The 27,696-nt window shown below is 42.0% G+C and overlaps 1 protein-coding gene across 1 annotated transcript in view; it reads right to left on the bottom strand.

Moving 5' to 3' along the window:
- Window positions 1–6,699: 6,699 nt before the first annotated feature.
- The window catches only part of MAP2K6 (mitogen-activated protein kinase kinase 6), a 104,561-nt gene continuing 83,564 nt past the window's right edge, over window positions 6,700–27,696 (bottom strand). The window contains exons 4-12 of the mRNA XM_040989572.1: window positions 27,521–27,634; window positions 25,874–25,993; window positions 25,406–25,522; window positions 24,730–24,781; window positions 22,621–22,748; window positions 21,364–21,441; window positions 19,525–19,664; window positions 11,972–12,017; window positions 6,700–7,039 (exon numbers count right to left, since the gene is read on the bottom strand). Of these exons, the coding sequence (XP_040845506.1) occupies window positions 6,962–7,039; window positions 11,972–12,017; window positions 19,525–19,664; window positions 21,364–21,441; window positions 22,621–22,748; window positions 24,730–24,781; window positions 25,406–25,522; window positions 25,874–25,993; window positions 27,521–27,634 (873 nt within the window). The 3' untranslated portion in view covers window positions 6,700–6,961. The remainder of the gene's footprint in view (window positions 7,040–11,971; window positions 12,018–19,524; window positions 19,665–21,363; window positions 21,442–22,620; window positions 22,749–24,729; window positions 24,782–25,405; window positions 25,523–25,873; window positions 25,994–27,520; window positions 27,635–27,696) is intronic.

Here is a 27,696-nt window from a genome sequence, read left to right as displayed (position 1 = left end):
GTAGGGACTATGGTGCCCAACTCAGCTCTTCTCTAAAGGTCACATAGAAGTTCTTATTACAAGGTCTCATACTTTGTATGGGAGTTTGCTAAAAGGCTTCTTAGCTCTCCCTTACATTTCCAAGAACTGCAAACAACAGAATTCACTTCAGCAGGCTGATGCAAAACTGTTGCTTTTGATTATTGATACATGAAAATGGCTGGATCAGTTCCTTTCTGCAAAAGCAACTCAGCCTGCCCAGGTTCTGTATGACTGCCTGAGGATCAGTAACTAGCAAACGCAAGAAGAGATTACTTCAGATCCCAGAGAACCCGTAGGAAATTCTGCTTTTCAGATGAAAACTCAAGTAGGTGACCATATTTGCCCACACATTCCCTGAGTTCAATCACCACCCCTTAAAACCTTTAGCCCCATCCTTAGACCCAAAATCGCAGAAATACAAATGTGTAAACTGGGGGAAATCACGGTGCAGTCAAAATTAACTGTACACACACACACGCACACACACACACACGAAATCTCTTCCTTCTGACAACTTTCAAAAGGAAATGACATGCATATATCCCAAAACCTAACTTTGAACTTCCAAGAACAAAAGGCAAACTGCACAAGTTCAAATGACAAAATGAGTGATGTTAGAATACTGAGTCCCAACAAATTAGGCAGAATACTCTTAAATTCTATTAATGCATGTTTATGTTACAAGGAGATGTTAGTTTCTCAAAAACAAAAGCCTGTGGTACAAATTCCTTCAATCTTGCTCAGTGTTTCTAATTCGAGTTCTCTTCACTTTCAATAGCAAAGAGGCTTGTAGCAAATTTTTCATTTAAAAAAAGGAGTTTGGGGCAGGAACTGAAAATATTGATGACCCCCCCCCTTAAAGTTTTAATTCCAAACTGGCTCATCAGAAAACTTGACATTATGCAATATTTCCATAGATGTCAACCACAACTCCCTAAGCTGAGAAAATGACACTTCTTGCAGGTACCAGGAAAGTGGTAAGTGATGGCTGGATGGCAGTGGGATTCCCCTGGAAGGAGAATTTCATTTTGAAGGCTCTGGAGTCGGGATATGCTTCCTGGGGTGAAAACACTGCTGTATGCAAATTGCCAGATGAAATATTGAAATGCACTCTTGTAAGGAGTTTCCAAACCTCAATCTGAGTTTGTTTGCCTGATGATGCAAGCAAGAAAAGGTATATTTTTCTAAATAAGAAGGAGACCCCAGCTCTCTCTAAGATGTCACCTACTGCTGTAGGTGGAAAGAGGCGAGAGCTCAGGCCCTGACTGCCAGCCCTTTGTAGGGCACACAGTGGGCGGCCAAGAGGGCACACATAGAGGCAGATCACTCGCCAGTCACACAGCTGTTCTGGATCCAGTGGGAAGGTGGGGCTTCTGCTAGAAACTCTGGAACCCAGAAACCCAGCCCAGGCTAGAAACTCAAGAAGATCATGTCAAAAATGAGGCATTTTTTGCAGGCCACTTAAACATGTAGAGTTCACTTGCCCCAAGTTCAGGAGCAAGTACCGGTGGGCAGGCCTGAGTCCTCTGTGTACGATGAGAACGTGGGCTCCAAAGCCACCTGAGAAAAAGCATTTTGCTAAAAACTATGCTTCCTTTTTCAAAAGAGAGAAATAAACCGGGTGAATGAACTGAAGGTGCTAACTCTGAGGTTAGTTTGACCTTCTCAATTCAAAAACCTAGTATGGCTCAGGGGCAGAGAAATAAAATCATTTGTGTCCAGGCTCCTGATTCAGCTTGCATGGGAATCACACCACATAGGAAAAAAAAATGCTAAGAGACTAAGCACCAAGGATACGATGAACATCCAAGAAGCATGCCTTTCATTTCCAAACTGAAATATTATCTTGATGATTGCATAGACATGGAAGAAGTAGAAACTCATTTTATTCTGAAGAAAATTACTCAGTAGCTTCCAGAACAAATAATTCATTGTTACCTGAGGAATACAGCTACTATGCTCATTGACTTATATATTGCTGATGGCTGCTTGAATGTAACAACATGACTGCTGAGTGGTTACACACAAGACTGCATAGAACACAAAGGCAAAAATAAATACTCACTACTTAGCCCTTAACAGAACAAGCTTTCCTGCTTTGGTCTGGAATTCAGAGTCCACATTCTAGAAATCAGTTTTTGATTCCCTGGCATCCATACACTGAAATGTGTACCCCTCTCCCCAACAGAGAATATTCCTGAAATGATGTGTTTCCTATGACAGAAATCCTCCTAGGGAAGTGGAGCTGGCTTTCATCAAATGCTCAGAGGAATCCCGAATACCCCAGTCAAAGCCAAACCAGCCAAAGTACATAGGAACTGTCAGCACCCCCCACCCCATGCCCAAGCAAAGGGGGCATGAAACTTCTACAATGAAATCTCCTCCTTCTGGTTAAGGGGTTTCCTCTTTCCGGATTCTGCTCTGGCGTGTTTCCGTATTAATTAGACCAGTTTTCAGATTCCTCAATGAAATTGCACCTGCGTTTGAAAAGTAACAACAATGAAAGAAGAAGATGGCTTTTCTTCAAATACTTTTTCAGCTGTGAATTCAAAGTGGAAGATTCCTTCGAGCCAACACATCCCTCCCTTGAAGTCATAGGTAGATAGATGTTAAACAGGCAAAATTGCAGCAAAATAGACATTTAATTCACTTTTACCACATCTGGCCACCAACTCCAATAAATCTTATGACTATGTGAAGTTTACCGTCAAGATCAGAGGGAATTATAGAGCCCCCCCAAAAAAAGTGCTGAGTGGCAAGTTAGGGACCCAGTATCTGTTTTTGTACTTTCAGAGTTTTGCTAGACATTCGAGGGTAAAACAAAGCAGCTTCCCTAAGCAAGGTGACTGAGGTCCCTGGTCAGCAAGGACATTTTCAAAAAGTAGCCCATGTCTGCCTTCTGTGTGAGTACAGGAAATCAAGGTCATTTGGAGACACCATGGAGGCTCTTGGTCCTAGTGGCAACCTCTGGCTGTTGAGTATTTTGTTTCCTAGACAATGACATCTTCCCTTGCAGGACTAACAAACAGCAGAGGACAGGATCTTAATTAAAAATTGAAGTGCCAGAAACAAGCAAAAACAGTAATAATCTAGCAAAGGATGGAATCATTCAAGGGAAGATTGACCAAGAATGCCAGCTGGAGGCAGCATAGACAGAGCCTCACCTGTGTCTAGGGTGCCTGAACTCTGTAGTGAGATGTCCTGAGGCACCCCAGTAAACTCACAGACAAAGCAGACGGATTTTTAAGAGAAACATAGACTCGTCTATATTTAGGACCTAGGGCACACTGCTACTGTTAAGCTGGTTGGCTCTAACTACGTACTAAGCTATTTGGCTGAGGGCACCACAAAAAAATTACTAAGACAACGGATGGCACAGTGGACAGCAAATGTTGAGCTCTGGGATCTGCAGTTCTTTTAAGTTTCAAGGATACACAAGAACTTAACACACAAACATTCTTGAGCTCAACTCACACGTGCTTTTTTCAATTTCAGATGGCTTATTTAACCAATTCGTTCTGGACGAATATCAGTGTGGCCAAACACAGTCTTTCGAATAATGGATTATGCCTCCACATCAGTCTTCAGTCACAGCTAACAGCTGATGCCATGAGTTAAATTGGAGAGTCTCAGATTATTTACCAACTTTATACACATCAATGTAAGTTATTTCTCCTTCAGGGTGTCATCTTGAAAGACTAAGATTATTTCAGGAAAGTCAATTTGGCTTAAAAATGCACACATTTTTTAGGGGGAAAGAGTCATCTGAAATCATCTCCAGAGCCCTATGACATGGTGTTTCACGCAAATGCGGTAAAACTGCATCTTTGAGGGTACAGATGATTTTTAGTAATTGCCAAACACAATTTGGTACTAAATTTGCCAAGTAGAACAAGTGATTCCAAGGAGGGGAAGGAGGGGAGGAACAGTTAGCAGCTAAGCAGCTTTGTAAGCAAACTAAATGGGGCCAGAATAGGAAAGAGGAACCCTAAAATAGTAACTACACCTGTAGGGGTGGGCCTAGAACCTTTGCTGAAAGAGACACAACAAGCGTGTCTTCATAGCATGATTTAAAAAGTATAAAGTCCCAAAAGAATACTCTTAAGGTCACAGAGACACACACACACATGCTTGTTGTCATGAATTCATTCACCTTACTTTTCTGGCACACCTCTTCAATCAATAGTATATATAGAGAGATGAATACTTATTAAATATAAAAAAGTGTGATATGGACAAGTGCCTGATGCCAAATCAAATACATTTGGAAGAATAAACCCGCTCTCTTCTGCAGAGCTACACTGATATTGTACCACACTAATAGATATCTTTTTCTTTACACATACTTATCTGTTTGCATATATAGAAGCCAATGTATATGCATTATACGTATGTTCGTTTTCTGCCCAAAAACCTTGGTTGTTTAGAACTTCTTATGTCGGTCTCCAACATCAAGATTGCATTTTTTCTAAAATGCACACTCCTAAGGCCATAAAGCCGTGGTGCTTCAGCACATAAAAAATGTAATCACCATGGAGAATACTGCTTCTCTGAGGAGGAGGGATTTCAAATTTTCAATCAATATCCCAGGAACATGCCTTCCCTGATGAAGAGGAAGACATTGATGAGGATGGAGAAAGAAACGGGGCTTCTATGTAGTTGCAAATGCTCGAGAGAAAGGAAAAGTTAGGAAGTCCTGTGTTCAGAAGGTTTCAGTCCGTCTTCAACCCTGTTGCACCTCTGGGGACTTGTAAGGAAATTATGGATTCTCGGGCTCCACCGGGAACAAATCCCTGGGGACTGCAGCAGGTGCACTCACAGTGCCCACACACACCCAGATGTTCCCAGCATGCCCAGGATGGAAGGTCATAACCTCCCTCCTCAGCTACCCTGCCAGGATCGAGTTCCAAGTCCAGGCTGTGGACTCACAGAGGGGCTCTGAAAAGCACACACTTTCTTCAGTGGGTTTCAAAGCAAAAAAATCAAAGAGCGGAAAGGTGATTTCCTTTACACATTTCACCAAAAGCCATAATAGAGTGGCTTATTGTTTCTATACCTCGATTATTTCTAGTTTAGAAGATGGTTGACCAGAATGAAGAATATAGTCATGACTTTTCCCTCTCTCTCTCTCTCTCTCAGGAAGGTGAACGAGAAATGGCCAAACACTTGGATAACACTCCTTTTCCCACTAGAAAAGCAATGAAGACAGAGGTAGCTTCTGAGCAGGTACAGCTGATGTTTATCAAGCACACAGCTCACACCCCTTGGAACTGCATACCAAGGGTTACGTGCAGTGCCCAGTGCAACTGCATGAGCAAGAGGTGCAAACGACAATGAAAAAACACCAACTACTCTAAGTGTACAAGGGAAAGGAAAAGAAAATTCAATAGATCCTTCATCTCTGAAGAAAGAAGCTTTTATTCCCTTCTTATTTTTTTAATACAAACTTTCTGATTTTATAGTCCAAGAGAAGCCTGTATACACATAATATCCAAAAGCCATACTTCCTGCTTATGGATGCTATTCTGTGCTTTCCATGTCACTTTATTCCTTGATTTTAAAGGAGCCTAGAGACCCTAACGGAGGATCTATGGCCATGACATACAGTTGGTCTTGCCAGATGACCTATTAGGAGTCCACGAGAGTGAAAAATTCCTACAATGAAGTATGCTGGTGCACACAGCTGAACACTGGTGTGCACTTCAGCCCACCTGCTGTAAAGTGGTCTTCTAGTCCCAGAAACTCATTCAACTCCCTTCTGCCCCCTTCCCCATTAGCTCTACATCTTATCAAAGAACCACTGCAGGCTTTTCATTTTGTTCTATTGCAGCCCTTCCATTATTAGTAAGGCTTTTTCACTGAAAAAGAAAACAAATAAAGAAAAAGAGCACATTAGCTAAAAGGCAATCTTGGGGGGCATAAACATTGCAGAAGAGATAAAAGCTGAAGGCACACGTTCTCGGGCTGGTTTGATCCATCTCCCTTCCAGACAGGCAAATGACCTGCTAACTACACACAGATGTTCATGGAAGCCATCAGGCAGGACTTGGGATATACCAAACACACACACACACACACACACGTATATGGCTAAATATGGAAGAGATAATATCGCAGCACAAATCACTTTCCATTAATATAATACCAGAAATATCCACCATTCTCCCCCATCCCCTATTGGTGCTGTGGTCAAAGTAACTTCCGTGTTTTCCAAAGTTGAAGGAAGTGCAGGAATGACTTGGCCATCTTGCTACTTTACCTAAAAGACGTGATGATTCTCCAGGACTGTGCAGCAGCTGGCAACGTGGCAGCAGCCATGACAGCTGCACGGAGACTTCACAAAAAGAGGGTTCATTTTTTTTTTTTTGATATCTTTATAATAGTCTTAAAGATGCATATTAAATAATCCCTTCTGGACCACAGACATGATTGAACTTAAAAAATAAAAGCCCTATAAATATTGCTAACCCAACTTTATCTTTTGTTATTTCCCTTCTTGCATAAAATGGAATCTTTGCAACCAACCGCTTAAACATAAATATTAAAATAATAAGTGGGACACACAACACATCTACTTACAATTTCATCACTATGGTAGCACCTTTATGCCAGGGCCAATGCATTCATTATATATATATATATATATATATATAGTCTGAGAAGCTTCAGGACTCATACGACACATCATTAAATATTTAATCATCTTTTTAAGTCCTAAGCCTTTTATCATAGGTCATCCAGCTAGACAGTTCATTCTATACTATAGATTCCAAGGCCCCCTTAGGAGGGGGGGAAAGAAAGGAAAACAGGAAGCAAACACCCTCGGAGAGGCAGGGTTAAGTGATCTCAAAGATGACTTCCTATTGGCGCTGTAGTGAACTTCTTCACCCTGTAAACCCACCAATCCACAGTAGGGTCAACCGATGAAGTCCATTGCTTTTTAGTCTCCAAGAATCAGTTTTACAAAAGATGCCACATCTGTTGCTTTGGATTCATGTACAGTGAAGAATGGATGTTGCTAGGAGGGGAAAAAAAATGAGAATTAGCAATTGTCATCGATAATATCTAAGGTTAGAAAATTAACAGATATGTTTGGTAGATACTATATTTCCCAGTCAGGGCCAATTTGGACTCTTATTCCTCTTAAATTCATGCACACTGTTGGCTGGAGCAGATAACAGAGCGAACCTGACCTTGCACTAGCTGGCACACACAAGAGTCAGGTCTGAGGTCACCCAGGAGAGTTTTCTTGGAGAAATCACCAACCAGACCAGAGGACTCAAAGCCCAACCACAGGGAGTATGTGTCGTCAACCTTGGTCAGGACTGGACCTCTTCACAAGCTGATGCCTGTGCAGTGGTCAGCATGCCCAGATGCACATGGGGGACAGGACAGCCATCTCATATAGACCAGCAAGGGACCTCGATTGCCTGTTCAGAAGGTGGCAAGTACAACAGGTTGGACAATTCTCCTGACCAAGCTTTGCAGCATGTTCCTGGGGGTCTGTGAATACACCAAAGTGAACTTGATCAGACACCGACCCTAACCCTGGAAAAATGTTCTCAACCTTGGTGCAATGTCTTAGAACCACCAAAAACATTCAAGTAACACCCTCAGGACACTCTTCCTCCACAGGGGGGTCCCCAAAAGGTCATCAAGTGACCATCCCCTATCCCCAGGTGCTGACGTAGTTTAATATCAAGACATGCACGCCTCTCCCTGAGGACACAGGAGGGAAAAAATTGAAACATTTGTCCCACCGACCTTCCTCCATAGCTCGACCTTTCCTCAGAGGCCCACAAGGGCATGCGTCCTTCTCAACTATGTCAACAACGTAAAAAAAAATATTGTCTTACTTTGTTTGGAGAAGGGACACAGTATGTTGCAAAAAGTCACGCATTAAAAAAAAAAGTTCTGAAGGATGCTCATTTTCTCTTTACCACAACAACCATCTCAAGTTGCTCACTTTTGTTTTACACTTTGTGCCTGGCTGTCACAATGGAACTTTCTACCTCTAATCAAAAAGAGATATGGTAGGTCATCATCCACACATTCCACAATGATAAGAGAAACAAGCAAACAATCCTAGGATGACACTAAAACCTAGTGCCCAGGACCACCACCTGTCACACTCATGTTCCCTTTATCTGGTGGGAGTTTTTATTTTCAATGCCAGTTGAGCAGCAAAATAGGAACATTCTTGCATGTAGACATGTGCATGACTCATTCTGTTTCCCCTGACTTCAGGCATTTGGGTTTACAACCTTCATATTGCTTAGATGTAGGTTGTCTAATTGTACTTGTTTTAAACCTGACAGCAGAAGGCTGAGTGAGTCAGCCCTGTGGGGAACCAAATGCCCAGCCACGGAATTTTCAGGAAACAATGCAATTGGAACAAGGACAAAGAGGTACATCCCCCTCCACCCCTCGCCCTACCCGCTCTGCCACAAGAGGTAGGTGGCCATGGTTAAGTGCTGTGACTCAGAACATGGAAAAGAGATTTTCTGCTTTTGTCCAGCTGAGAACACAGGTTGGGAGCTGGCTCCCAGCCTGACGCCCACTGTGTCAGTTGGAGCTTTAGATGCAAGGTCCTTCACCCTGAGCTCCCAGACAACTGAAGCGCAGCACCACTTTCAGTTGCTAACCACTTACACAGCACACTTACCAAGTGCCTCACCATCAGGCTTGTTAGCTCTCCCACATCCTCTTGACATTTGAGGACCCTTTAATGTATTTAAAAGCTTTTTACCATCAAAACAGGACACGCAAAACCTCGGATTATCTTGCAGATGGTTTCCAAAGCCTGCCAGCCCCTTCTTGCCTCTTGTTCTGCTGCTATTAGCTCAGGAGTCTATGAATGAATTTAATCACCTGACCTGAAGTCTTCCATTGAAAGAAAAAAAAATCCTTAGCTTTCAGTTTATTCCTAGGCTGGGAAAATGCTGTGAGAGCCAGGAGGGCAGGGGAAGGCATGTCAAAACGGAAAGAGTGACTGGTCCTCTGTGGGTTTGAGGCTGAAGCGGGTAGGGAGGGAACCCAGCTCCTTCGATGTGTAAGGGATTAAGAATAGCACACACAGAAACCAGGAGGTATCATGAAAATCCCCAGACCATGGTCCCAGGTTGTTTTCCAAAAGAGAAGGCAGGTACAAGAAGAAAAGACTGTGTACCACTTGGGTTCACTGCTGTGCTTGGAGAAGACAGGATGAACCAGGAGCACTCTGCCAGAGTAAGGAGGCAACAGATTCCTATAACCCATGCACAATCCCTCACGCTCAACACTATAGTTTTCTATGTGTCCAAGTATCCTTGCCTCCTACTGCAGTTCCATCCGGAACTTTCCAAGGTATTTGGAGTAGATAATCATCTCAATGCAGAATCACTAGGGGGATTTATAATTTCTGGTGGTTATTATCTAAGACAGAGGTTAGCAAAATATGGTCCATGAGCCAAATCCAGCCCACTCCCTACTTTTTTTAATGTTGACTTGGAACTGCATCACACTTTTCCCTTTACATATTCATTTTACACCTACAGATTTGAGTAATAATTCATGAGTCTACACTCCTTACTACCTAGTCATTCACAGAAAGGAAAATAGCTGACGACCATAAATACCAGCTACAGGAAGTGTTCAGAGACACTTGAAAGAGCAATCAGCCGCAGTACCTTCGCAGGCACACACCACCGTCTGTGCTGTGTGTGGGAGGTGCTTGTCTTGGTTGATGCATTGATGATACAGTCCTTCACACACACAGAGGATGAGTTTTCCTCCCAATCTCTTCACCAACTCTTAAAATGTAAACAATAGATTCTCTGCATGTGTTTTCCCAATTTGAAAAATCACAGAATTTGGACCCAGATTTTTCCATTGAAAAACCTCAATTCCACAGAAAAACAAGGAATTGTTATGTTCTTAAAAGGCGAGTCTATGTCCAGGACCACAAAGACTAATTTCAGCAGAAAAAGGGGGATGAAGGGAGAGTCCACATGATCATACGTGAATATGTAGGCTGTAAAATATTACACGGCCGGAAGCGATTAGAGAGGTGGAATCCAACATCACTGATGACTTAGACCTGTTTTTCCTCCAGTGTGTTACAACACAATTGTGAGATTTCTTCATGAGAGGTCATTTGGGTACCAACAAGTTCTGTATTCTAAAAAGCCAGAAATATAAGGGAACTTCAAAAAATCCATGGAAAAGTAGTATTAAAAAATAAGCTTATTTTTCATAATTTTTAAATGCTTGTGTGGTTTTCTCATACTATGTTACTTTCCTAAAAAGTTTATGAGACCTCCTTCTATATAGAAAAGATTTTTTTTTTATTCTGCATGATTTTTTAAAAAAGCAACAAGGCAATTTAACAATAGGATTCCACACCCGAGGTAGATGTTGGAGTATCCTGAGTTAAGCAACTGCTTGTGTTTGGGAAATCCATATCGCATTTCAGGATACCTAGTTCTGGTACTGGCTACTTTGCTTCCAGTGTTTCTTAAAGGCAGCAGTTGAGGGCTTAAGTGGTTTGCCACCCAGATAAAGTCTAGACTCCTGGTTTTGCTTGACCTAGTCCCAGCTGCTGTTGGATTTATCTAGTGAACTTTCCTGCTGTGTATCTGTCTTTCAAATAAATAAAGGCAATTGAAGGTTACAGATTACACAGGATCCTATGGATACCATTTTAAGTCTATTTCATAGTATAGGAAATTAATTTTAAAATGCCCTAAGGATTGCACAAATATGCTAAGAAAGGTTAGCCAGGATCAACAAAGCTTCTGCTGGCTATTTAAGAAACAATCAAAGAAATCCTCAACTCAGACACAGAATGCTAAGATCTTTCTCCACTTCTTTCCTTCTAGAACTGTGTATCTCAGCTCCACACAGTTGAGACTGCCTTTTAAGGGCACAACAGAAAGCCTAAGGAGTTGACCAGATCTTCAAATCATCCACTTGGAAAATAAACTACACTCAAATCAAAGCTTAACCACCAGAACTGACAATTCACATGTCTCGCTGTGACTCATGCACACCCCTGACCAGCTTTCCATAACTCATGCACACTTCATCTCTCTCAGGTGTCCTTCCCCAGGTCTCATCCACAGTGCCACCCACTGGTTCTAAGATACCAAGAGCCTGTACTTGAAAGATATGTCCCAAGTTCAAGTTGAAAGCAAGCCTGCTTGCAGGTGAGAAAGGATAGTAGCACACATTTAATGCTAGAGGAATAACCGTGCTTTCAGAACTCTGTGTCAACAGAACTGTTCCCCTGCTCCAGCGAAAATCTTGATCATTGAAAACAAATCTAGATAAGGATTCAAATAATAGCAAGATGCCTGAATTTTATCATCTTTTTCACAATGTTCAAAAATATATTCAAAGGTTAAGCAAAGCATCACTAAGTTAAGGTCCAATCAAAATCATCTTGAATTAGCTTAGAATTGAATTACAGTACATTAAAAAAAATTTAAAGCAACCATTCTGAGACCTTATTTTTATTCCTATTTCCTTAGAAAACAGCAATGAACTGCAAACACAGAGGTATTGCAATTCAAATTAATAATCCTTTCTCTTACAAGGAAAGCAAAACATACCTTCCTTCCTTAGCCATCCATTGCTTAATATAAAAGCCTATATTTTGTGAAGACCTGGAAACAGAGCACGTAAGTTATTTTTATTACTGAAATCTCCTAATCTGTGCTTTCTTAATTTATATTAGTAATTTCTTATTCCCAATATCTTTGACATTTAAAATACATACCTTGTATGTTATGACAGCATTCTAAGATGGAAAAAGAGTGCTAGAAACAGCGATATGCTGTAGCTATATTAAAGAATTGTGTGCCTAGGTGAGTCAACTCCGATCTGATTACTTGGTTATAATTCACATGTTAGTCATGCTACCTTTACCAGGTAATAGTGAAAATTCATTTATGCTGCCAGCAATACTTACCATAAGCTCCGGATATGTAGGACGTTCTTTGGAATTCTTCTTCAAGCTAAAGGAAAAAATTAACCCCATTAAAATCTAGCAACGACTTTTCACTTGATAGTCTAGGTTTTAAGAAACTGTGATGATCCGTTATTAAAATATATTGAAATTACAGGCCCCTTATTTTGACTTTTTTTTTTGCACATGCAAGTTGCTTTATCTTACTGGGAGCATCTTACTGAGAAATATAGGTCTCTGTGTGTGTGTGTGTGTGTGTGTGTGTGTGTGTGTGTGTGTTTATTTTCCTTTTAAAAATTGCAACCAGGGCCCGGCGCGGTGGCGCAATTGGTTAAAGGTCCTCGCCTTGCACGCCCGGGATCCCATATGGGCGCCGGTTCTAATCCCGGCAGCCCCGCTTCCCTTCCAGCTCCCTGCCTGTGGCCTGGGAAAGCAGTCGAGGACGGCCCAAAGCTTTGGGAACCTGCACCCGCGTGGGAGACCCGGAAGAGGCTCCTGGCTTCGGATCGGCATAGTATCGGCCCGTTGCGCTCACTTGGGGAGTGAATCATCGGACGGAAGATCTTCCTCTCTGTCTCTCCTCTCTGTATATCTGCCTTTCCAATGAAAAAATAATAAAAATAAATCTTTAAAAAAAAATTGCAACCAGTGACACTGAGACTAACTTTTCTGATCAACTGTCATGACCAGAAGAGGCATTAAAATGTTCGTGGGGAAATGAAGTTAACAGGTAAGCTTATCTTGTCACCAAATTTTGAGCTACATACATATGAAGAGTCTTCCAAAAGTAAATAGAAAAACAAAATGCTATGGGAAAAAATCGCACGTGGATTTCAAAAGTTTTTGCACCAAAATAATCTTATCTTCCACTTCCATTCCCCACAAGAATTTTTGGAAGTATTGTGTACTTCAAAACACATAAATGTTTTCCTTCAAGGCAGCTTCTAATTCCAGCTAGATGGTGGAGAAATCGGCAGGTGTTTCTTACATTACACTTATTGCTTCTTCGCTGTCTTCATTTATCTAATCGCCTCTGCTTCTGATTCTTCTGAATGTATAATTTGCTTTCATTGTGCTTTACCAAATTTGCCTGAAACAGAAGCTATAAGCCATAACATTTCTAAGGTGACTCTACTTGTTTGTTCTATCTTAGCTGATGAAACAGAAAACACACTTATTCAGCAACGTTTCAACTCTTCTTAAATACATTGTAGTCACATCTTGTCATCAGTGACTTCTGATCACACAGCTTCCGACATACCCAGCTATTTAATAACAGTGGATCCCAGGGGCAAAAGTAACAGAACAGCAGGATGAAGAGGCAAACACATCACCCCTTGTCTCCTCCCACCCCTATCCTCTATCCACCCCTGGCCATAAAATGGAAACAAAAAAGGAATAGTTTATTTGGAGTTAGAAGCCCAAGTTACAGAATGGAGGAAATGATGATTTCGAAAGCTATGATCTGCAAGCCAACCTGCTGGCCCCACCAGCACACAAGATCCTACATGAATGGAAAGGATTCTTGCCTGGCATTGAAATGGAATAAAATCTTACTTGCAGTTAAAGGAACCAAAACATGACAGAGTTAGGTTGCGGGATTTGTGCTGATGGATCATTTTGAAACAAAATGAGACCCCCATATGGATGATATGAGCTCTGTTCACCCATGTAAGTTAACCATAATGGCGGGTGGGGTGGGGGGAATGCACATAACCCTAAGAGTGAAGTCGTTGAGACACTTGGAGCAACTGCGGTTGAAAACAAAGCAAAACGGAAGGTGAAGAAGAAAGAAGTAAAAGAGGACTGTAGCTTCTAAACCCAAACAACTTACAAACAGCCTTCGCTTTGATTCCAGGCAATGCTGAAAGCCAGGGACCCTGAGACAGGCTGCGGGTGGATGTGAGACGTGCCACCCTAGGACCTGGTCACCACAGTGACCGACAACCTCTGAGAGAACGTGTCATCTCAACTGAGGATAAAAACAAGAGCATGTGGGAAAGAGGAATGAATCAGTAACTGTCAAAGACGTCGGACATGCCTAGGTGTGCCTGAGGGAGAGGGCCTCCAGTGCATCCACATCCTCACAGAGGTGGTTCTCAACTGGAAGGGGCGTGCGGCAACACCTGGCAGCGATCTAGGTGGTCACTTCTCGCACGTCTATCCTAAACACACGACAGAGCACAAGGCTGTGCCCCACAGCGAAGAACAATCCAGAATGTCACCAGTGCAGAGGCTAAGAAGCCCTGAGTCATGTGAAGTAGGGTGTGCCTCCATGGGACTGCCTCCTGGCTGCTCCTCTGAGATGGCATTTACTGAATGGGAGCATCCCCAGCTGGCCCCTGGGTCCTGGGCGTTGGCTTTCCCAGCTCCTGCCTCGTACTCTCCCACCCCCCGCCCCAGGAAGCAAAGTAGTTCTAAGTTCAAGAGAAAAAAGTTGAAGAAGAAATATGACCTAAGGAGTACTGCTAATATGCAAATAGAACCCTATTAAAAAGAAAAAAACTAGTAAAACAAATAGCTAATTTGTGCAATTTTAATTTGCTAAATCAATAACAAAGACAACATTATAGCCACACTCAATATCCAAGTGATGAATGTGGAGTGTCACAATCTAGATCTGACTTCTACACAAAATTGGAAACACTCGTGGGAGACTACGGCCCACTCTTCCATGCTCAACTTGACCTGGTCAACAACAGAATCAAAGGAATAATAGAAAAGAAGACATTTGTTTCTGAAATGTTGAAGTGATGACTTTTTTTTTTTTTACCAACTAGAGATCTGTGTGGCAATGTGAATTTTTGACCTTTTATTTAGAAGATAATGAAATAGGAATCCCCACCAGGTGGAAGAACTAAATGCTTCCATTTCTTAAGTAGAAGTGGTTGAAAAACAAAACAAAACCAGGAGGTCTTATCTTCTGACTTTTAGAGCAGGTTATGAAAATCTCTCCAGAAAGTTTACGTTGAACATCTTCGCCTAAGAAAAGCACGGGAAGTATCTCACGTGGTCCCATCCTCAACGTGCGGAGGATTCCTGAAATCTCTGAGACTGCTGGAGAACAAGCTGTTTCTCAACTTACGACCCTGATCAGAAAGCTCAACACTCAACCTACGCCCCAGTGGAGAGTGCTGCGGGAGACTGGACAGCCAAGGCAGGCTGTTTAGGGAACTGATAGAACTGATAAAACTTATTTTTCTCCCTCTTTTCAATCCAAGAATGCTTCTAAACATGGGCTAAGAATAGCAAAGTACCCAGGATAAGGTTAGAGGAAAAGACAAACTTTCCAAGTCTAATAGGAAGCGTTTGAAATTCAGTCTAAAATAACTATGAAGTTCAAAGCTACACCAATTTCTTTTTGGGCTTGAGTCAGACTTTTGAATTTTCAAGTGGCTTGTCATTTTCAAGCGTGCAATTAGCTAACTGCCCTAATTCCTCCTCCAATGCCACAACACACGCTTCTGACCATAGCTGACACTGAAAAACAGCTTCATGCTGTCTGGAGAATTGCCAGCTTCAAGTTTGTGCTGACCAGAGAATTTCTGCCCATTTCAATTCCCCTGACCATTTCCAAGAAGAGCTATTTGGTGCATCCACAGAATAAAAACATGTTGTATCTCTAAAGCCATACATTTCTCATCAGCTAAATAGATACCTAGGGCTGGCGCTGTCCTTCCTGAATAAGTAGGAGAAAGCATCTGATCATCTCAATTTTATATCAGTTACTCCGAGTCAAACAGTATTGAAACCTCGATGGGTCTCCAACACATTCCAAAATGGAAACAGGCTCTCAGCTGGCACTGAATCTCTTCAACCGGCATGGAGAAAAAGCAATGAAGAGTTCCAGCTACCTTGCCAATGGGAGTGGCATTCTTGCGACTTCCATCATGGAGCCTACTGGAGGAGCTGATCCTAAAGGGGAGGAAGGGACCTGGAGATATTCATAGAAATACATACAATGAGAGAGCTATGCGTCCAACTTCAAACCTTTTGCAACGAAATAAATTTCTCTTTTAGATTCATTGGTCCACAAAAGACGATGACGTCTTTGACTGCTGGGAACAGTGGCTGCCAGGCTGGAGCCTGGAGGCAGGTACGTGATGTATTGCACAGTTCTGTGACATCACCACATAGCTGGGGAGGGTACATCCCATGAAAGCAAATGCTTTCACACACTACCATGGTTGTGAGTCATGCGCCTTTTTCCTACAGTCGGTCCAAATAAGGATGTACGAGATAAACAAACAAAAAATCATACATGCATTTATCTAGAAATGTGAGACCAAGAGCGTGCATTTGGCCTAACAGTTAAGATGCAGTTTAGGATACCCACATCTCATTATCAGCATCCTGGGTTTGAATCCCAATTCTGCATCCACTTTCAGCTTACTGCCAATACACACTCGGAAAGGAAATGGTAAAAGTTTAAGTCCCTGCATCCCTGGCTCCTGCAGAGGAGACGATATAGGTTTCCAGTTCTGGCTTCAGCCCGGCTCAGCCCTAACTGGGACGTGAACCAACTGATGAGTTCTGCCTGTGCATTTCAAATAAATAAAAATACACAAACGAATAAAGTTCTGCTGTGAATCTTCCCTTTTCTTTAAAATAAAAAGTGAGTTTCAATGCCTCACTTTGCAATTCTGTCTGTCCCTTTCTGTACTTATCACATAGAGTTGGGGAATGCTGACTAGTCTTGAAAGGCTATAGCTTGATTATTTGATACAAATAGGAAGTACATAGCAATCAGTCAGAATAGAGTCCTTCTAGGCCAATGGGTCTCTACAGCACAGCTCTGTCAATAACACACAAATAGCCTGTGGTCATGGACCAGATCTTTGCCCTCATCAAGAAAGAAGGGGCTCTCCAGCAACCAATTCTTCATTCCTTCCAGTCAGCTCCATATGGAAGTGAAACTGATTAGCAATAACATTTTATGTAGTGAAATAATGAGGCTGTTTTGGGGTGAAATAAAATTGCTTCTGTAAAGATCTAATCCAATCATAAGCCTAAAAAAGTACTTTTTCAAGGCATTAGACAACTGTTTTAACTCAGCTAATTCAAATTAATTTAATGTTCATCCTTAGGAAATATCAAAAAATATATTAGTGGTTTATGGCAGTGGAAGAAAAGGGTTAATCTGGGATCTGAAATAGAGGTCCCTGCACCTTCATAAAGCCCATTTAAGGATAAGTTTAAAAAATACTCATAAAACTCAGAATTAATTAATTTTCCCATTCTGTTCCCCAATTTCTATAACCCCCCAAAAGACTCATCGCTTTACAAAAATTGATATTCCTAAGTATCAGATTCAACCAGAACTATAACAGTAAGTCTGAGGGGGAAAAAAACAAGTAGCCTTGGACAACTCCTAACTGGAACTGACTTAAACTTTGCTTCTATTTCTATTATAATTATTTTTAATAAGCCCCTCCAATGAAACAAATTGATATTTTGAATGCAAATAAAATGACACTGTGTTGACAGTATTAACAAAGGAGTTCCAGAAAAGCCAGCTCACACCCACAGATCAAGACTGCTGAATTAATGCCCTACAAGAACTGCTACTAAATGTCAACTGGAACTAAAAATGAGGGAAAAGGGTGGTAGACTCGGAGAGGTGGCCATGAGGACACTAGGGGCTTTAGGCAGGGATAAGAAATGCAGTGTGGTCGCCATGGAAACCAATGCTGGTATGCAGAATGGCCACTTGTGTATACACACACACAGAACACTGGAAAACATTTCTCTCTCAAAGTTTTCATTTTGAACATATCTGCAAAAACTTTTAATGTTCTGATTCTTCAGGGAAAACTCTAGACAAGAGAAAAAAAACATTTCAGGGGAAAGAAAAATAATTACAGACGATAAGAAGTCATCTAGCAGAGGATAACAGATTTCACGGATCTTATGTCCAAGGCTGTGGTCCTCCTGGGGTACAATAGGATGCATACTGGAAGGGAATGTTGATGTAACAGCTCCTTCTAACAGCAATTAAGTCCAAATCTCTGTGGGTGTGGCCTACGGAATAGTAGTTTCAAAAATTCTCAAGTTTTATAAGGGGAGCTGAGGATCATCGTACCACACCACTGATTCCAATACTCTCCAGTTTCATAGACTTCTTACACTGGTCTCATTCTTAAATGGATCTTGCAAGAAAAAGACAATTGGGAGAAAGGCAGGGAGCACACACTGAAGAAACTTCCCTAGAGAAAACCCTTCCCCGTGACAAGCTCTCCTGAGAATTCTTGGTCTGAACTATTCAAGATGACTCATGTCTTTTCCTATGTGACCTTTAAACGTTTGTGGATAAGGCCAAACAATGAAACAAAACAAAGACAAACCAAGTTCTGGAATCCAGAAAGCAAAAACACTGATCCCATTTCAACCTGGCAAATGGATACTCACTCAAGGAAAACAGAATGAAGGACACACCCCAGGAGCCCAGAGGATGCGTATTTTACAGACACTCAGCTAGTGTGTTAGAATTTAGTGTCCTGGCTCCTGTCTGTCCATTCAGCTAAAACCAAGACCAAAATCGAACAACTATAGACCAGCCTTACATAGCATTAGGAGGAAAGTATTAAAGATGAGAAGAGACCTAGAATGAACACTGTCCAAAAGACCGTAGTCCCACAAAATCAGAGAGAGTTGCCTTGAATTCTTGTGTTTCCCAGTGAGGCTCTAGTTGGAACACTTTCCCCAAAGGGCATAGAGGCCAAGTTAACAATACCGTGATGAAGCAGCTACTCTGTTCTCCTGTAAATCAAAAGCTTTCAGAATTGGGGGCCTTTTCTAAGCCAGATATGGTAAGAACTGTTCCCCTCCAAGGGTTATAGCTGGGCTTCCCTCCAGCCCTCTCTGCTCTTTCTCCCAATCCTTATGTGCTTCCAAGGGATGCCCAGATAAACCATCTTGGCTCATTTGAGGCTCTTTTGGATGACATCTGTGCCATATTATCTCCAAAGGTTGTGTTTATGATGTTAGGCTAGACTCTTGGGGATGCCAGGTAGATGGAAAGTACCCAAATGTGTGAGCAGCTCTCCTCCCTCCTAACTTTCCTGGATGGCACAGACAATGAAAACAGTTGGCACCTTCCACAATACTTCCTAGGTCACTCTACCCAAGACTCAGTACCTTCTCATTTAAAGTGATTTTTTGAAGTTGCTGCCCATTCCGAGGCTTCTAATGGGTTCCACCATCTTTTTTATTTCTGTACTAGTCGACACTGACTTGCTTATTATCCCTAGAAGGGAGGTTTTTTTTTGTTTGTTTTTGTGACACCGTGCAAGGTGCGTCTGCTCTCTCCATCTGAGATTCCTCAATCCCATACGCATATCTCCATCCCCGGACTTGCCACATTGCAGGAGAATTATCAGTGTAGGAAATTCCCCTACTGAAGTGTGAGCTCAAGGAGCCACGGCCTGTGATCATGCCATCCTTTTCTCTCCAGAGGTGGTATTCCACAAATGCTGCTGGAATGAATATGTGCAGGATGCCTAACACCTGCTGGAGGACCCTGTTAGTACCAGCACTTGGCCAGGAGGCTGTCTTACCACTGTGAGGTAAAATCAACAAACTCTGCTGAGAACTTGTCTGCTGGGAGCTGTGGCGATGGTTCCTCTACCACCTGCTTGAGCTGCTGGAAGGGAGTCCCCCAAGAATCGTAGGGAAACCGGAGGATGGCCAACTCGATCTAGGAGAGGACAGAAGAAGACAATGGCATGAATGGGGCTGCCTTAGGGAAACAGCACATTTCAACCCAGGAAAGCCAGAGTGACCTAAAAATCTCTCTCAAGTTGCCATTTAATTGGGCAAGAAAAACTCTTCTGGATTATTTCCCGTCAAATTCCTAGTGTCGGGGATTGTAAAAATAATAATGCCTAACTACAGAAAGCCATTTAAACTTAAAACTCATCTAAAATTGGATGGACGTTGTGGCGTAGCAGGTTAAGGAGTGCCTGGGTTCCAGTCCCTGTTCTACTTCCGATCCAGCTGGTGTGTACCCTGTGAGGCAGCAGGCGAAAGTCCAAGAACTTTGGTCCGTGGCACCCACATGAGAGATCTAGGTGGAGTCCCTGGCCCCTGGCTTCCGCCTGACCCCAGTCCCTGTGTTGCAAACACGTGGATTCTCATTCTGTCTCTCTCTCTGCCTATCCAGTAAACAAAAAGATTCAAAAAAAAAAAAAATACTTAGGTAAAACATATCATTTACTACACTCCATTGTGACGGTTCACAGAAATTCTAAGAGAATCTAAGACGATTCCAGCTCACACCCTGAGGTCTGGACAGGACTGGACATCTGCTGCCACCTACAGGTCCACTCGTGAAAAAGGAAAAAAAAAAAAAAAGACTCTAGGACCCAATGACTGAGCCTTTTCTGGACTTGAGCAAAGACCGCTTTCTGCAATGGGTCATGTGTTTGCAGAGCAGGAATGTGCAATGACTCAAAGAGAAGAAAGCAGGAGCACAGTGGAGAACTCCAGGCACAGGTGTTACACTGAAAATTTATGAACATCGAGGTATAAATAAGGAATTGTTCATATACATTTAGGGCCGTGCTTAAAGACATGGAGTTATTGCTTTCAAGTCTTTTGTGTTTTTTTTAAGACTGACATATTTATTTGAAATGCAGCATTACATACAGAGAAGAGAGGCAGGAAAAGAAAGAAACTCACGGACTGCTTCATTTCCCAAACGGCCGCAACGACCCAGACTGGATCAGGTCGAATCCAGGACCCAAGAGCTTCTTGCAGCTCTCCCCTGTGGGTGCAGGGCCTCCAGGCCTTGGGCTGTCCTCTGCTGGCTCCCCAAGTGCATGAGCAGGGAGCTGGATCAGAAGTAGAGCAGCTGGGACTCGAAATGACATCCATATGGGATGGCTGTGTTGCAGGCGGAGGCTTAACCCACTGTGCATTGGTACTGGCCCCTATCAAGTCTTTAGAATACACCTGATCTATTCAGTAGTGAAAGCTAAAATAAAAATGTCCTGGGAAGCAGATCTAAGGCCTGGATCACAAAGCCCTCCGGGGATCCTTGTGGAGCTTCAGCTTTGTGCTTTGGCAAGAACAATTTACGTTTTCAACCCTAAGTGGAGTCTTGTCAAACACTCCCATTTTCCAGATGAGGTCAGAAAATCCACATGACTACATCATTTACTCAAGAGTCTACAACCAAGAGGTGGGAAAAAGAGAAAGCGTGGTTTGCCCTACCCCAGCTCAATATTTCTTCTCTAAGATGCTACAAATGATCATCTCTTAAAGTCTCTTGTCATCTCAGACAGCCACGAAAGCTGGAGACCAGCACTCAGGACTTGGCAGCCTGGTCCCAAGGTCCACCCCACTGCAGCCTCATCCCCAGAACCTCGCAGCCCGTGCCGATTGTCATACACTACCATGGTGATGCCCAAACTCCAAATGTCAGACTTCACACTGTACCCCTTCTGGTTGAGCTCTGGGTTTATTCTTTCAGGCTGGAAAGGAGAGAGACAAGTGAGAAACTGGAAAGATAGCTAAGATGACTCTTTTAACTCAATGAAGTTTCCAGGGGTGGGGTTAGCACCCCTGCCCAGCGAGTGTGCTAAGCTGTCATGAATGTCATGAATATACAACAACTAACCACGTTTCCAATGAGGTTTCCATCTATGTTAGTATTTTCTCAAAGACAATAGTGGGTCAGCTTCCCTTTTCAACCAAATTCAATTTTGCCTTAAGAAGAGGAGTATGTGATATAAAACCCCATGGGGCATCTAGACTCACCCTTGTTTAAAAAAAAAAAAAAAACAGCAGTTGAGTCATTGAGAATGACAAGGTTGCTATCTGGGGAACATAAACCCAACTAGCTTTTATCAAAACATGGAGAGGAAGCTTTTGGATCCCAAAGAGGACTACATGTCCAACCAGTTTATACCTTCAGTGAAAGAGAACCCCAAAGTCCTCTCTGCTTAGCGCAACAAATGCACACAATTGGGAAGTTCTCTTGCGATGACCCCTAACTGCCTTCTTTCAGGTAACTTAAATTGTGCTTAACTGTTCTGTCCTCAACAAACCAGGCGCTGCCCACCTCCAAGTCAGTGAACATTGTATGGGCTGTGCGGATTATTTGTTGGTTGTTTCAAATGACTCATTGCTTCTCGCTGGACCTCCCTCTTCCAAAATTCATTTGTTGAAACTAATCCCAATTTGATTCTAGGAGGCAAAATCTTTAAGCAGTGACAGAGTCACGGAGCGGCACCCTCAAGAATGGACTCATCGCTCTCAGCAAAGAGGCTCTTCCTTCACTCAAGGGCACAGCTTGAAGGCAATGCTCGTGAGCCAGGAAAAAACAGACCCTGAATCTAGAAGCACCTTGATCTTGAACTTCTTAGCCTCCAAAAGGACAAGAAACACACTTTTGCTGTTTATGACCATGGAGTTTACAGGTATTTTGTTAAATACATCCAAGAGGACTACAGCAATGTTTGCATCGAATATCTAAGGATTTCAGAGAGAAAATCTTTTTGGAATAAAGAAGATGCAGACTACTTCTCGAATCTTAGGGATATTTCCAGTTTTTTCTCCAAGGCCATCAACTAATTTCCCGCTTCCTGACAGGTGCCAGGAAGTTTGGCCGGCAAAATTATCTTGATAATATATCCAGCTGCTATACTTACGGCCATGTACGGTTTGCAACCTGCATCAATTGTTTTAGCAACGGAATCCACCAGGTAGCCACTAATTCCGAAGTCGCACATCTTCACCTGGCCCAGGGCATTAATGAGCACATTAGAAGGCTTGACATCTGAAAGGAAGAACAGCAAGAATACAATGTTTCCAGCACGTTTGGAAAATTCATCTCTCTGCCAGCAGGTGGCCTAAAATCTTCGCTTGTCCAATACCCTCTGCCCTAAGTTGCCCAACATCAAAGGAACTGTCAACCTGGAAACATATTTAACTGCTACCTACTGCTTTCAACTTGCTTTTAATTTATGAATTAAAAACCAGGAAAAAGGGTTCTATGCATTTTTCACTTTCATTGCTCCCCATATATGTAGCATGAACTTAAAAAATTATTACTGAACCTAATGCTCAGTTCAAAATGATCTGTCACATGCAAGGTATTTCCAAAGTTCTTGGAAACTGAAATTAGAGATTACGGAAGAAGCTGAAATCTATGCATGAAAATACTCATCAGTTCATGGAAAACGTGTTATAGTCACTAATTAAAAAAAAAAGGTGTAGTGAAATAATCGTGTCTTTTAACTGTGATTTTTTTTGAAGTACCTTTATGTATAGTGAAGAAATAGCAGGTCAAACAGTGAAAGGTAGATTTTAATACAGTGACCAAAGCAATTAGTTATGCGAGAGATGGTTCAGAAATATGGGACAGATTATATGGGATATTATCAGGTGTGTTTTAAGTGAGTTCTTCAGACTAGAAAGGTATAGCCTACCCATTTACCTGCTGCAGAAAAATGCACAACCATTATCTCTAGAAACGTAGAAAATGTAGGGCTTTTTTCCATGTATGCCATGTCTCACAAGGGACTTGGAAACAGAAATGGGCAGTTATTCCAAAAGCCTCAAAAATTATCTTTTATATTTTTTTTCCAAAAACTGAATGATACATATTAAATTTCATTTTATTATTTTTAATATCTTGCATACATTACACAGGATAAAACAGTAGTTCTTGATTCTGAAACAGACCCTGAAAACTCAGTTTCACATTTGTGAACAATCCACAATCTTGCTTCAATATTCATTCCTCCCCACATTTCTCCTCACCTTTCTATTTTTTTTTCAATTTTTAAGGACAACAATTAATAACAATAAAACAATGACAGTAGGGACTCTGGGCAAGACATTTTACATTATTTCCAGCCTCAAAGAAGAGTTAAAAAAAAATTCTACCTAACCCACAAATCTTGACTATACTCATTATTTTGCAAGAATTTTCTCAAAGACCCAACTAGGTGTATCTTTCCAAGGCTTTCATCTTCCAGTGACAAACAACTCCTGTCTACCATCCTACCTGACAATATCTGACAATTTCATATTTGTAGGGTGGTTTATTCCTTTCCATGTTCCTTTTGTCTCTTTGCTTTTTTTTCCTCTACCAAGACAACTCGGTAGCATGTTTATGAAGATATATTCTGTCCTCAGATTCCTTTCAGGTCAACTGCTAGATCTGAAGATGCTTTAAAGGAGATTATAAGAAATAAAGAGATGAATACATGGATGGATGGGAGATAGAAAAATGGATGGAGGGGATGATGAATGAGCAAATGAAGAGATGAAAGTACAACCGAAAGGGAGAAAGTGAAGGTGGGAGAGAGGAAAGTGAAATAGTTCATTCTGCCTTCTGGTTGTCAGAAATGGTTCTGTTTTACACCAGACTTTGATACTTTCTGGGCACAAGAGTCACCAGGGGACCTTGTTAAAATGCAGAATTCCGACTGAACCGTTGACTGTTTTCCTAACTAGCTCCCACATAATGATCAATATAAGATGAATTTTTATCTATTTCCTAAACTAGATGACTAATGCAATCTCACTGCACTGCTTGGTAACTGTGCTTTATACTCCACTTAATGTACAGCATGCACCTGCCTTTGTTTTCAGCTACGTATTTGATTGGCTATCCAGTCTCGGGGAATACCCTTGGTCCTTTTGCCTGACTCAGTTCCATATCCATCTCCAAAGACCGAAAAGGGGACGGGAGGTGATAGAAACGAACTTTAGGAAAGGAACAACCCAGAGAATGATGCCACAGTTCTTACCTCGATGAATGACGGAGAGCTTACTGTGTAAGTGTTCTAACGCTTTTACAATCTGCAAGAGAAACAGATAAACGTATTTATCCCAAACCAGAAAGATATTGAATGACAGACTTTGTATCCCTGGTTGAAGGAGACAGGGTGAGGTATTTTCTCAAACAGTGGTGTCCTATCTAGAATAATGTACAAATTAGACTCCACAGAGGACTACAACCCGGAGCAGAGAGGATGCCTCTTGCCATCTGCCCTGTTCTCATTTGTCCTCACAAATTATTTTTCTTCTTTGCCCTCCTGAGCATGAATACCCATTAAGGTAGCAGTCATTCTTTGTATTAGTTGGTTTTGGTTTTTTTGCTGTCAGTTTTTTTTTTTATCAAAAATCTACAAACAAAAAGTGAAATAGAGGAATTTCAGAATATAAACAGAAATGTAATCGTAGCAGGTGAATACACTGTTCAGAGTCATTGAACCATAGAGATCTATGACAAAAACCAGTGTGTGGAAGCATTTCCTCTCACATGGTGCTCAAGAAAAAAGATGCTTTTGTATCCATCCACCAATAAAAGCATCCAATAGGGATACACTGGATCATGGCTATGGTCCAGGCAGTATTTTATATTGAACACGTAAAGACACACATGTCCCAAACTGTTCCTGATTTTGTTCATGGTATACTCACAGAAACAGCTATTTTCCCTAAGATGTCCTCTGGAATTGTTTGGCCTTTATCAATGACTTGCTTGTAGAATTTATCTAGTGATGTGTCCATGAGTTCCATGCAGATCCAGACATCACCCTGAAGATCAAGAATCCGCAGATGGTTACAGAGAATAGAAAGGGTTGGCGTGGTGGGGAGAGAAGAAACAGCAACACCTGTTCTTAAGAATTATCATTTGTTAGAGTTTTGGGCGGGGGGAGGGGAGAGTTTCAGCAACTTCAAAATAACTGAGTACATCTGGGAATCCCATCACTTCAAGCCAGCTGAATACATGGGGATAGCATTGCTGGGCAGGTGGACAATCCTCCACATGAGACCAATAAAATCAGTAAGAAATGATGCCATGATCGTGTGTGGGACTCATCTGCTCCAATCAACTGATTTGCAAGTTGCTAGCCTCCCCGGACTTTGTATTGCAAAATCACCTACCTCCCGAAAGAGTGCTCCGTAAAAGGTGACGGTAAAAGGGCAGTCCACTGTCCTCATGGAAATATCCAGATCCATCAACAGCCTTTTCTGCTCCTGGCTGTTTACTGTGGCCCGGATTCGCTGAATGGGAATGCATACAAAATTTATGGTTATTACTGGGAAGATATCCACCAGTAAGGCAGGGGCCTTAAAGAGTTCTGTAATTAGAACAGTCCAAAAATTCACAAAACAACTCGGCGTTTTGAATCTCAACTCTAAGCAATCAGCTATTTGTAAGAAGAAAAACAAGAAAGGGGCAAAATGTCTGACAATTAAAACGCCAGATCAGACACCCTCATTCCAGGTCCAAGTACTTGGTTCTGATACCGAGTTCCAACATCTGATTCAGCTTCCCATTAAGGCAGACTTAGAAGTTAGTGCTGATGGGTCAAGTAATTGGATCTCTGCCACATCCGTGGGAGACCTGGATTGAATTATCAGCTCCTGAGTCCAGCCATGAGTTCTTTGTGGGCATCTGCTGAATGAACCAGTTCATGTGAGTACTCTATGGGTCCCTCTGTACCTAACTTTGGGAACCTGTATCTAACTTTGGGACGGTCATACTTGTCCCTTGGTATCTCTGAAAGATTGGTTTTAGGACCCTCCCTCTCCTATAGCAAAACCCAAAAACATGAATGTTCTCTATATGAAATGATACTGTAATTACATATCACCTACACACATGTTCTCATTGGCTTTAAATCTGAATACTTAAAATATCTACTGCAGTGTAAATGCCACACAGAGGGTTATTCCACTGTATTGTCAAGACAGAAGTGATAAGAAGAAAATCCAACTCATGTTTAATACAGGCATTTTTTCTCAAACATTTTCAATCCACATCCAGCTGAATACTTTTATTTGAAGCCCATGGAAAGAGACTGATAACAACAATTGGAATAAATACCTATTATAAGAAATCAGTGTGGCTAACAGGGAAGGGAGCAAGCAAACAGAAGTGGAACGCTGTTTGTGCCTGTCCCAGGGCTTCTGAGAGAACAAAGCCAGTCACACCAACACACGTTGCCTTCTAGAAATGTGCTTATGCCATAAAGTGACAGGAAAGAGAGCATAGCACTAAGTCTTCACTTTTTTTTTCTTTTTTGCCTTCTTAGCAAAGGATCAGTAGATGAACCAACTGAAAAATCTACAAGAAAAGAGGGAAAAATCTTCATTCTCCAAGAGCAAAAGGGCCTGAGCCACTGGACCATTGCTAACAGTGACTCAAAGCCACCAGCTTTTTCCGTTCTCTCAGTTTTTTTTTTTTTTTTATCTTAAATCAGGAGGGAGAGTTCTCACCCAGGGGTTCACATTCCAACTGATCAGGGCTGAAGCAGAGAACTAAGACACAATCCAGGCCTAAGATGGGAGGAAGAAAACCAGTTACTTGAGCCATTACTACTGGTTCCCTGGGTCTCCCTGGGTCTGCACCGGCAGGAAGATGAATTCAAGAGCCAGAGTCAACATCAAACAAGAGTGGTCAGACGTTGGGAGAAGGCAGGTAAGGCTAGGCTAACATTCCTGCTGCAGTCTGGTGGAAGGGGCTGGTTCACAGTTGAGATGGACAAATGCTTGTGCTGCAGATGGAAAACAAAACATCAACTCTACCTTCACCGCCATGATCTGCCCGCTGGGCACGTGCCGCATCTTCTCCACCACCCCGTACGCACCTCGTCCCAGTTCCATTATAGGTTCCAGGTCATCTGCCTTAACCTCAAAGTTCTGCAAGAGGAAGAAAATATCAGCCAGACGGGGGAGAGATACAAACAGTAGGCACAGCCTGT

Source organism: Ochotona curzoniae, unplaced genomic scaffold, assembly GCF_017591425.1.
Source record: "Ochotona curzoniae isolate NIBS_2020 unplaced genomic scaffold, NIBS_Ocur_1.0 contig_523, whole genome shotgun sequence".
Classification (NCBI taxonomy): domain Eukaryota; kingdom Metazoa; phylum Chordata; class Mammalia; order Lagomorpha; family Ochotonidae; genus Ochotona; species Ochotona curzoniae.
The sequence above is the reverse complement of the archived record's forward strand: the minus strand, read 5'-3'. Positions and strand labels throughout refer to the sequence as shown.